This window comes from Dipteris shenzhenensis, chromosome 7 (genome assembly GCF_047967505.1).
Source record: "Dipteris shenzhenensis isolate YYH24624 ecotype China chromosome 7, Dip_SZ_1.0, whole genome shotgun sequence".
Classification (NCBI taxonomy): Eukaryota; Viridiplantae; Streptophyta; class Polypodiopsida; order Gleicheniales; family Dipteridaceae; genus Dipteris; species Dipteris shenzhenensis.
This window is the reverse complement of record NC_141602.1, coordinates 37,201,937-37,214,729: the sequence shown is the minus strand read 5'-3', so window position 1 is coordinate 37,214,729 and position 12,793 is coordinate 37,201,937. Positions and strand designations below refer to the sequence as shown.

At 40.7% G+C, this 12,793-nt stretch overlaps 1 protein-coding gene across 1 annotated transcript; it reads right to left on the bottom strand.

The window, feature by feature from the left end:
* Positions 1–8,252: 8,252 nt before the first annotated feature.
* LOC147900300 (desmethylxanthohumol 6'-O-methyltransferase-like) lies at positions 8,253–10,038 on the bottom strand. Its single transcript, XM_087377201.1, has 3 exons — positions 9,189–10,038; positions 9,016–9,080; positions 8,253–8,903 (listed from the first exon to the last, which is right to left on the bottom strand). The coding sequence occupies exons 1-3, from the start codon at positions 9,919–9,921 to the stop codon at positions 8,586–8,588; spliced, it is 1,116 nt and encodes a 371-aa protein (XP_087233327.1). The 5' UTR covers positions 9,922–10,038; the 3' UTR covers positions 8,253–8,585.
* Positions 10,039–12,793: the final 2,755 nt, after the last annotated feature.

Genomic DNA, 12,793 nt, shown 5'->3' with positions numbered 1-12,793 from the left:
TGGGGAATATCCAACCTGTTGCACAAATCAATAATTTTCTTGATTTGTGCAACAGATTGGATATATCCCCCAACCTATTGGGATATATATAACTTGTTCTACAAGTCAAGAATTTTCTTGATTTGTGCAACAGGTTGATATACCCCCCAACCTGTTCCACAAGTCAAGAATTTTCTTGATTTGTGCAACAGGTTGGATATATCCCCCAACTTGTTGCTCAATCCAACCTGTTGCACAAATCAAGAAAATTCTTAACTTGTGGAATAGGTTGGATATATCCCCCAACCTATTGCTTGAGCAACAGGGGCAGGGTAAGAAAGTGGGTTGCAAGGGGTGTAGGTTTTGGGCTATGCTAAAGGTAGATGGGTGGAGGTGAAGTCGTGGAAAACTAGTTTCCACGACTTCACCTCATATGATATAAGATGTCCATCTTGCATAAGCACATCTCCAATCCCATATCCACTAGCATCGGTTACAACTAGAAAGAATGGTCTAGAGAAATCTGGTAGTTGCAACATAGGAGCATGTGTGAGAGCATTTTGGCTCTCATATGATATAAGATGTCCATCTTGCATAAGCACATCTCCAATCCCATATCCACTAGCATCGGTTACAACTAGAAAGAATGGTCAAGAGAAATCTGGTAGTTGCAACATAGGAGCGTGTGTGAGAGCTTCTTTTAAATCTTTAAAGGATTAAGCTTGATGCTTGGTCCATAAGAAATGCTTAGCTTTGCTAAGAAGGTCTATCAATGGAATGAATGTGAAATTCTTGTCAAACTTCCTATAGAAGCTACACAATCCCAAGAATAATCTTAATTCGTGTATATGTTGGGGTTTAGGCCATGTGACTATACATTATATCTTCTTTGGATCTACTCAAATCCCATCGGTAGATGCTATGTCAAATACTCTATTTGATCTTAGAAGAAACCAAGGAAGAAACTACTCTTTTCAGGATTTATGTACAATTGATTTTCTTTCAAAGTGAAAAGACTAACTTTAAATGTTCCTTATGCTCCTCAATGTCTTTGCTAAATAGCAGAATATTGTCGAAGAATACTACCACACAATGTTGGTGCTCAAGAAAGGTTTGATTGACATCATCCTACTGAAAGTAACTGGAGCATTAGTTAGACTAATAGGCATAACTAGGAATTCAGAATGTCCCGTTTGAGTTCAAAAGGTAGTCTTGTATATATCCTCTTCTACCATATGAACTTTATGATAGCAAAATTTAAGATCAATCTTACTAAAAACATTGGCCCCTTTCAATTTGTCTAAAAGATCATCAATCCTAGGGATTGGGTATTTTTTCTTCACTGTGATTTTGTTTAGTGCATAGTAGTCTATGCACATTCCATAGGTTCCATTTTTATTTTTGACCAATAAGACAGGTTCCCCATAAGATGAACTACTGGGTCTTATGAATCCTCTATGTGTTAACACCTCCACTTGCTTTTAAATTTCCTTTTGTTCTAATTGGTTGACTCTATAAGGAGCCTTGCAGGGTGGAGTATTACTCGGATAGGATTTCTATCCTTAGATCGTTAGGTTGAGGGAATGGTAATCCGGGTGGTAAATCCTCTAAGAAACAATCAAAATTTTGGTGTGTAGGTTTAGTGTTTGGCTGGGTGGCCATTACTGTATTCACCAAAATCAAATATGTTTTCTTACATTTCCTAATTGCTCTCTTGGCTTGTGTATGGTTGAATAAAGTCCACTGATTTCAATTTTCATATAGAAATATTTAGACATATTTCTTAGTTGTCCTTGTCAATCCAAATCTGATGTGAGTCATAATCTATCTTAGGATTATACTTATGTCTCCATGGCATTCCTGAGATGATATCAACTCCTTGTAAGGGTGCCACTAGAAAGTCTCATCTATCCTTATAAGGTTTGATTGAAATTTCTAGATCCTTGACTTCTTTAGTGCAGTTATACTTCATATTCGTGAAAGTAACTTTAACTTTATAATGAGATGCGGATGCTCTAGGTTTAGATTTGTCAAAGCTCTTTCTTAGATGAAATCATGTGTACTACTATCGACAACGGCTAGAGCATCCCCACTGAGGACTCATGCAAATGATAGTCAACGGGCAACCGATATAGAGCAAATATTTACGACTAGATAGCTGAGGAAATACTTACAACTAGCAGTCGTTAAATAACACGGAGAGCCCATACCTGGGAAGCAGCACTAGATATGGCGTAAAGTAAGTGGGAAGCGAGAATGCCCACAGAATCGCAGTAGCAAGCCATTGTGGGGAAAGAGAGGTTTACAACCAGCAAGAGAACAAGTAGATGGTAGGGAGACTGTGCCACCATGATAGGGCGATGCTTCAATAAAGAGAAGGTAACCAACTGATCACAATTTTCGTAGAGCTCCACCAAAAGTCATTAATGCCGAATCTTATCACCTACTAATCCAAATTTGTAGGATCAAATCATTCAAATCATACTATGTTAACCCGATAGTCCCTTTAGCTTTTGGTTGCTTAATGTAAAAAAATCACAACCATACTAAAAAAATCAAGGCATTAGATTAGAAATATAGAGCAAGTACCTGCTAGATAATCAAGTATATACAATAGAGTACACCAAGCAAGACATTTAGTTATTTATGAGTTTAAAATATAAGTTGTAGATTTGTGAAGAGGAGGTCATGTTATTGGGGGGATCACCAGTTGTGCCCTCAGATAACCATGATAGGTCTCCAAGCAAAATTGTGGTAGTTGAATTAAAACCGTGGATAACTTTTAATACATATGAAGTCCTCCATATAGGTAGAGAGATCATAATGATCTTATTGCATAAGTGTTCATGAGTTCTATGCATAAGTGTTCATGAGTTCTATCTCATAGATTTATTACAATTCCAAATACACACTCAAATTATGTAATGAAACCACACCAATCAACCATGGAATGTCACTGAACTACATCAGAAGAAAACCATCAAAACTAAACCAAAGCATATATGATAAATTTTTCTTGCATAAATCATGTAGAAGGCACTACATCATGTATGAACTCTTAGTCGATCATTCTTCTCCCAAATTAGTGGTACCCTGCAATAACCATAGAATACCCATCATAATGTAAGTGTGCATGTGAGTCATCAGTATGCGTATTACAAAATAAAGGGCTACAAGAATTGTATAAATGAATTATTTAGGTATTACCAAGTAGTACCAGTGTGATGATGGTGTGTGTGAGTATGTGCATATATGAGTGTATGTGTGTGGGTGCATAAGTGTGTGTGTGTGTGTGTGTGTGTGAGTAAGTGTGAGTGTGTATAAGCATGTGTGAGAGTGTGTGCCTGTGTGCATGTGTATGTGAGGGTACACATAGATGTGTGTGTGTGTGTGTGCGCACGTGCATGTGTGTGTGTGTGGACATATAGATAAATGTATATAGGTATCTATATCTTTACATACATATATATTTACATGTTATAGCTCAAATCTAGCCAAAGCAGCAGGTGAGATGAGGAGGAATGGTGCCATAGAGATGATTTTGATGAAAGCCGAGGTGTAAGAGTAGGGAAGAGCCCCAAATAGGGTAGGATGGGACCTATGAGATTGTTGAGGGACAAGTTGAGGCGACCGAGGAGGGAGAAATTGGCACGGGGGGAGGGATGGAATTAGAGAGGCAACTAGCATTTCCAACACTATTCTATGGACAGGCAAGGAATTACAATGTACCTGCATGAACCCGCTATCAAGAAATAGTTCGATGGGAACTTATGAATAAGGATCGACGATTTTCATACTGCATAGAGAACCTATTCTTTAAAATAGTAAAAGTACTTGTTCGGCAAGTTCTCTCTTCAACTTGGGTGCGCATGAGAAAAGGCCAACTATGAGGAAGAACGCTGAAAGCAAGGGATACAATAGAAGACACAAACATTGAGAAGCTTTTACAGTCAAATATTGGTTTTCGCACTTCACATGCCTCTATACATCATTGGATTACAAGTACAAGTTAAAGAAGAACTTGTTTGCAATGATTTAACAATTGGGTCGTCCTACATTCTTTATCACGTTCTCTTCTGTAGAGAAACTTTGGGAACCACTAATGACATGCCTTCAACAGCTCCAAGAAACAACAAATAATTGTGATCTGAATGCCTTACAAATGACAAAAAGAGATCTCATTAGGTCAGATCCAATAACAACAGCAAGATACTATGTGAATAAGTTCGAAGCAATGAAGAGATTGCTAAAGCAAGATGACACAATTGTTGGGAAAGTAATTGACTTGTTACTCGTTTCTGAATTTCAGAACCGTGGCAGCCAGCATTCATGGCTTATTATGGATTAAAGATGCTCCACATAAGGTGTTTCAACACATGAGAATGTAATCAACATCATAGACATCTACATCACGATAGACAACACAAAGGTGTCTTCAATAAACACCAAATTGCAAACACACAAGTGTAGACAAACATGCAGAAAAAGATCCAAGAAATGCAGGTTCGGCTTCCCCAGACCTCCCATGCAAAAAACATTGATACTATTTCCACTATAACCTGGAGTAGCAACACCTACCACAAAAGAGAATGTAAAAAAACTAGAGAAGATATTGGAAGACCCTTTGATAAAGACTTTACATTTTGATACCTTGCTAGCAAAGTTGAACATGATGGAAGATGAGTACATTCACTGTATTTGAGTAAGAATCACTTAGTCGACATTATTGCTACAAAGATAACCCAAGGATGTATACACAAAAAACTTCAACTCCAGAATTACTGAACATTGGAACGCAAATACTGATATTCAATACGTACTAAATTCACACGGTGCAGCTACGCATTGCATGTCATACATCACAAAAGCAGACAAAGCAACAACCCACGCAATAAAGGAGGAAATGACAACCATTAGGAAAAAAGGGAGCTCATTTTGGGGCCTTTTAGGGTTTAGGAAAATAGGCTCTCGACTAATCAGACGAGGGCCAACGTAATGTTGGAAAAATACAAAAAACCATGTAAAAAGATAAAATAAGTCATATTCAAGATCTTTTTCTTTTATTATGTTTGACATACGTGATCTTCAAAATATGATTTTCTATGCAGAATTTGATGATTCTAGCATCGCCAGCGTGTCCGGAGTGGGCCCAAACCCCCAAATCGACCCTGGAGACATTGAAAATCGATGCCGAGGAGCCTGGAAAAGGGCAAAAATGCCCGGAATGGGGGATATGCTCTAAAACGCAATTTGGCCAACTGGGTCGATTTGCGGGTTTGGGCCTGCCGCTCCGTATGCAATGGCGATGCTAGAATCATCAAATTCTGTACAAAAATCAAGGATCTTATATATGCATTTAATGTGAAGCCTGAGTACTAGACTGACATTTTTGCAGTAAGTATCCGTATTTTATGGCATTTCCCATATTTTTGAGTGCAACAAAAATAGGTAAATACTGAATTTCTTAGAGGGCCCCAAAATGAGTTCCCTTCTTTCCTAATGATGCCTAGTAACAAATGCCCCAGCAATAGAAACAATACGAAAAGTAGGGAATGTTATATTTAACACACAACATATCAGTTCACAACAAGTTGTTTACATTGCACTGTCTTCACCCCTAACAAGTAGTACAAGGAACTTCACATACATAAATACTAGTGCTCCAGAGGATCGCACCCTCTTGCTAAAACGATGCCACCAATTAGAGAAAATGGACCCGGAGAGTACATATGTTTTTTTAATGATCAAATAAAAAAATATTGCAAGCCAACGGTGCCATGCAACTTCTATGTATAGTTGACTTTGTGGCAAGCTACAACACTGACAAAATTTTTTTTGAAAGAGGAAACGTGCAAAAATAATATGATTCAACAATTACAATGTCACAAAGAGCTAGAAAATCACTCCGAGAACTATGCCTATTGTATTTGCCTTTCATTATTAATGAACATGTCCTTGACATCAAATTTCAAACATGGCATGACAAATACAAAGGAAATGAAGAAGTAATAAAAAGAAACAGTGAATAGTACAATAAATTATTGGCTAAAGAACACCTTGACGTAAGAATAGACACACCAGTTGATACATCCTCTAACAAATCAGACAATGCAAAGGTTCATGAGGGTTTCGACCTCTGTACAAAAATTCATCTCCACCAACATAAAAAAGTAAACACTATATCAACAAAATTGTCTCATAAAGCAATGCCAAATGAAGAGTCTTACCACAAAATCAGACAAATGGCACAAGAGAAAAGACTCCTGCTTGAGGATATAATGCTTAAAAAATGGATACAAAGCCATCTGCATATAAGGCTATTCCTCATAGGAAATGCAAGGAGAGGCAAGACATTCACACTACTTCTTATAGTATAGGGCGCACCACTTAGGCACTACAGTCACAAACAAACAACAGAGACCAAGCTACCGAGAGTCCTTCTGCTAGTGTACACAAGAAGAGTAGCATTCATAATAGGCGACACAACAATCCATTCTGCGCTACACTTGCCCCTGATGACATCATCTTACACAAGCTTGTCTATAGAGAAATTGCAACAACTGTCATCCCTATACAAAAACGTGGAGCTCATCGTTTCTTATGAAAAGTTTCCCTGATAGGAAAAAATGCATTTATAGCTACAGATATGCACATGCGTGAGATCAAACATAACCACCTGGAGCCCTTTGGAGGGATTGACGTGCTTTTATGTGGAGACCTATGCCAGGCAAGTCCAATAAAGGATGCATGGATTTTTTCAGATAGGCCAACTAACACATCAATTTTGCCCTCTGTATGGAAAAACGAATTCAAATATTATGAACTCACACAACCAATGTGCCAAAAGAATTACCGTTACCTCGAAATACTAAACAGAATTCGAACTGCTAAGCACACACTCAATGATATCGTATACCTAAACAAAACCTTAAAAAGAGAACCATCACAAAAACATATGGTACCACATCTCTGCTACACCAACACAACAAAGGATAAGCATAACAATGAAGTGTTCCAGCTACTCAATTCTAGAGCAAACACAATAAGATCAAAAGACACAAGGCATAGAACTTGCAGCAAATCATTGAAGATTCCCATTGACCCGAAAACAATTGCTGGCCTACATTCAAAACTCAACCTAAAGAAAGGCTTGGTAATGGAGATATGCTCTGGGAATCTCCATACTGAGGATGGCCTCGTAAATGGAGCAGATGGGACTTTCAAAACTGCTGATGTCAACACAAATAAGAACATAATGTGGATTGAATTCATCAACACTAAAATAGGTCAAAGAACACGTGCACAACAAAGTCACTCATACGATCACACAATACCACAAAACTGGACACCAATTTCACCCATAACCAGGGAATCTCAGATAGGAAAAAACCACCTAAACACTATAACACGAACTCCGATTCCATGTACAACTAGCGCAACAAGAACAATTCACAGAGCATAAGTCCTTTCAATGGACAAATTGGCATTCGACCCATCCAATATTAAAACACATGGACTAATCTACACAACACTCTCTAGAATCAGAGCAATAATTTATACTTGCTCAAAGAGATAGAGTCAAATCAAATTAAAGTCGATGATAGTGTAATTCAAGAAATCAAGAGACTACAAACACATTGCACATGGAAAACAGATCAACTTGACCTATCAAACGACTCTAACAAATGCCTTAACATATAATCCTTGAACACAAGATCCTTTAATAAGTACATAGAAGACATCAAGCACTACAAAAGCATATGGAGCGCAACCTTCATCTGCCTACAAGAAACACAAGAAAAAAACAACCACGAAATGCATCTGCCAAGATTCAACGCAGTTTGCAATGCAGGCACTAACGACATTGCAACATTCTACACAACAAAAAGCATACTCAACAACATAATGCAAACGGGATCGAAACATTGCTAACAATCCACGAGCACATACAAGATACAGCAATTGCTATACTCAATGTTTACAAGTCACCAAAAGCTAAGGCAATAATATTTTTATCAACAATACACAATATAATTAAAGCAATACCAAATGACATTATTACATATGTGCTCGGAGACTTCAACATAGATCTCAACATTCGTACAAAAACAACATCAAAAATGACAAATTTCATGGCTGAAATGAATTTTATTCAACTCATAAAAACACTAACAACAATATGTGGGTCGTTAATAGATCAAGTCTGGACAAACACAAAAAAATTCCAACATAAAGCAGGAACAAATTACATATACTGGTTAGACCATTCAATTATCTACACACCCATTCCTGATCAAAAAGATTTTGGGCGGGCCACTTCAATGAAATTCAACTTGTTTATTTTACTTTAGGACTATAGCTTTTTCTTCCTACTCGTGCATTGAATAGTGGCCATAGCCACACGTAGTCAGTGTTGACTTGGCAACCTTTATTATAAAATAGATAACACATTCAAAACAAGAGTGCACAAGTGCGAGTAGGCACTCTGCCTCCTAGTATAATAGTAAAACAATTGATGAAGGCAATATTCTTGAAGATGATCTCTATACGTGCTAATAAACTTCTCTTCGAATAGGGTATAGGCTCTAATTATAAGTACAACAAAACTAAGATTGAGGGAACGCTTCTATTAGAGATGGAGTGCAAGGGAGGTCCATGATGTTGAATCTTGGAAAGCCTGAGGCTGTGAGGATAGCTTCCCATTGCTGTCTTGTTCTCTCCTTTCCACCCTTTGTATTCAGCATCATCGATAAGTCAAGCGTCAACTTCTGAATTGGATCGCTCAACGTGTCTCCCTGCTTCTGATCCGGCGTGTCCAAAACCGCATCCACGATTATTAGCTTTCCCTTCTGAGGATCTAGAGCCTTCCGGCAATTGCTAAGTGCCACGATGCAGGCTTCATCGTCCCAGTTATGTAGGATCCTCTGTCATTTCGCAGAATTTCCTCACTTTCAGATGGCTATTGTGGATCCAAGGCTGCATCAAGCGCATCGCTCTTCCTGATCGAAATGACTAGAGAATAAGAGACTAGCTTACCATGATCAAAATGGCGTCTGCAGATGGTACGCTCTTGAACATGTCCCCGCCAACATGCTCTACGCCTGTAGATGATCGAACACTAGAAAATGTTGGAATCACCGAGTAGATTAAAACGTCAAACGATCAATAAGAATTGCTACAGTAGAAGTACTGTCGCGAGCGTCACTGACCTGGGTATTTGGGTGCGGTGGCCACAACGTGCGGCTGGTCGAAGTTGATCGCTTTGATGGACGGATACTGGGCGGTAATCCCAGAGACGGACTTTCCTGTCCCGCCGCCTACATCAACGAGTGTGCGCACGTTTTCGAATCCCCGGTAATGTTTCAAGAGGGAACTCAAAATGATCTCAGAACCACATTCCATAGCAGAGTTGAAGAGCTGATTGAATTCGGAATTCTGGCTTCCGAAGCTCCACACATCGATGCCGTGCGCCTTGTCGAACCCTTGGCCACCGTATAGGATGCAGTCCGAGAGATGGTGCCAAGCACCTTGTAATTCCTCGCTGGTGTGTAGGAGGAGATAGGGAGCAAGGGAAAGTGCGTTCTTCTCTTGCACCAAACATTTGGAGATCGGAGTCAAGCCATATTTGGGTTCGGGAAAGCCGGTAGAGTTGTCAACAAGGGTGTAGGAGAAGACTCCCTTGGCGCACAGGAAGCTCAACATGCGAAAGAGGTAGTCGGTCCGGGGAGGGAGGGGGCTGTCGAGGCGAGAGGCGATTTCCTGCAGCGTAAGAGCAGCGCCAGGACCTTCAGAGGCTAAGATGTCGGGGATGCGAAGAACACAAGCGGCCTTGAGAGCCATGGAGGAAGCATAAGCCATGAGGAGATGCCATGCTTGGAGATGCCCAGCTAGCTGCTCCTCTTCACTTCCAAACAGGCCAAGCTGGTCACGCTCGTTCTGCATGGTGCAGCAGCTTGTTGATGGAGGAGGAGGAGGTTGTTGCTAGAGCTTGCTGAGAGCTTGCTTGTGTTCCAATGCGTTGGAGAATTATATAGATCTGTTCACGGCTCTCTGTTCAATTGAGGGTTTTTTGTCAAAATTCCAAGGGAGATTTTCCAACCTCACGGCTATTGTGTTGAATTGAGGGTTTTTGGGAAGTTTCCATGCAAATCCACACGCGGTCTCAAAGTTTCTCTTTGAGAAAATTAGTCATCTTGAGGAAGTCGTCTCAAAGGGCAAGAAAGTCTCCGTCCCTTGTCCCCCCCCCCTTTTGTAGCCCCAAGGTTACAAATAATTGTAGCAGGTAAGGTAAGCTCTGTCATCATGGATGTAACCGTGAAGGAATGCTCTAGGAAGAGGAAGACTTAGGGGCTTAGCACATGGGAAGAAATAGGATGGGAATGGGAAAAGGTGGTCCCAAGTGGTCCCATGCATATTTCTATCCTATTCCCATCCCACCATGTGCTAACAAAAAAAGAACTAGGGATGGGTTTAGGAGGAAGAGGACACATGGCATCATTTCATGTGTTTAAGAGGTGGGGACCTTGTGGGGACAAGGACACATGTCATCCTTCCATGTTTTCGAATCCCTAAAAAAGGGGAACCCATTCTGGCTGCCAGGGTCTAGAAGCCATGGTCTAGGATGGGAGAAAAAGTGGCTACTCCCATTCTAAATCCATCCTAGACCACTTGGTGTAGGATGGGAGTAATGATGACAAAAATATTCCCATCCTAAACCCATGCTAGCCCCATCCATGTGCTAAGGCCCTTAGGGCCTCCCCACATGAGAGGAAATAGAATAGGAATGAGGACACTTCTTGGTCCCATCCATATTCAAATGGATTTCTACCCAAGTTTCTACTCCCTAACCATTGCATTAAAGATTATGTTTTATTTGTGAGAGGCTACACTACATTTGAAAGCAATTATGGATTTTCGATAAGCTCTCCTTCCTTAGGTCCCTCAATAGGGACGCTCAGTTGGTGAACAATGGTATTAGAGCATGAGAGATAGGGGGAAGGGGAGAGGGGGAGAGATAAATTTAGGTAATGTGCCACCTGTCCCCTTCTGGATTTCTATGCACCCCCTTACGCAAAGTGCTTCGCCTCGGCTTTTTCTAGATATTACTTTTTCATCCGGTCCCATCCTTGCCACCCTTGCTTGCCCGATCCTCTTGATCCTCCCTCGATCCTTCTCTACTTGGCAGCAAAAAACCTGAAATTATAGCCCAAGGCATCTGGAAAGAGTCTAGAGAGGATGACCTTTGTACTATGGCTTGTTGCTCAAGAACTGGAAAGCAGTGGTCTTTGGATACGAGAAGCTCTAAAGCCATAAATTCAAACGATGACAGCGCGCTCAGAATGGCACGCAAAAACGACAAACTTATCTGTGGAGCACAGATTGAGTGATCGAATCAAGTGAGCATAGAAGCAATACATTTACGGTGCGAGAAGTCGCAAGAATGACACCAGAGATGTCCAAGAGGCAGAATAGAGCGAGGCACACCAATGGCTAGGACGACCTATGGTGAAGGCAATGAAGGTAATAATTGCTCAATCGCGTGCCAATTTGCATAGAGTGAAGCATGTAGCATCATAAATACATGCAGATGCTACGGGAAACAAAAGACAAATGATACGCATAACATCCACGAGAACGGAATATAGATATGCAAGAGATGACAGAACACCAAAGATCACTGTATTCCGGAGCAATAGCTCGCATAACAACTATGTATAGAATGACATCAGAATGCTAGTAATAGCATGCGCATAGAACCGTCTGACGGTTAGAGAAGCGACCGTTGGAGACCCAACCATCTGGAGATCTAAACCGCCAACCCTTGCGGCTAACCTACCCTCGCACACCCCTCTTGGTCACTGCTACTAACCCGCATGGTTATGCAATAACACATGGCACTCACGGTGGACTGTGCGAACCTCACATGCACATCCTTGGAACTGAAGTCAGATGCCTTACATGGTGCATAGTGTATGTGCAACAATCATTTTAGGCATAGCCTCGGCAGAGAATCAGGTGCGGTAAGTTCTCACCCTTCACTCAGCCTTCACTCAGTACACAAGAATTACAAAGCATCTCATTCCGAAAACACTCAAAAAAACATCCATTCTCTTTAGTCGAAATGCATATCTGGATGTCCTTTGTTATTTCTCCTCCCTGTCCAAAAGCATCTCCGCATTTCAGACATCTTCAATTTTGCCTGTCCAAAAGCAACCCGCATTTTGGAAATCTCCTATCTTTATTCTGTGAGGCCCTTCCACAGCCATCGCCGTAGTTCTACTCTTCATCTGAACTAGAAATGTACTTAACAGGTGCATCAATGCCACCCACCTTGCTCAGTCCCGCATCACTGCTCTCAGGTAACTCTGTCTGCAATTGCATAATCGCTCCACTTGAACCAGCAATTGCAGTAATCTCAACTGCCTCTTTTGCAACCACATTTTCAATCTTCGATCCTGTTCTAGATCCATCAGCCACTGCAAAGGATACGGCTTGGATCTATCCACCACCTGCTATTTAGGACACTGCTTCATGGGTAGCACCTCATCTATCCATGCACCTGGTGGTAATTGCTGTTGCGCCATCATTCCTATGCCATCGCTGAATCACCATCGGCTCATAGGAAGGAGGATCCAGCAACCTAGGAAAAGGCGCGTGCTTATTATAAAACTTTCCCAAAAATTTATCCGCTTCTTTCCACCAAGGAGGATGAGGAATGGGCGCACAATTCCAACCACAGACAAAGTGAATTCCTATGCCACTTCAGTGCATCTTCTCTTTTGCTATTTGCGAAGGACTACTTCCACAATGCCAT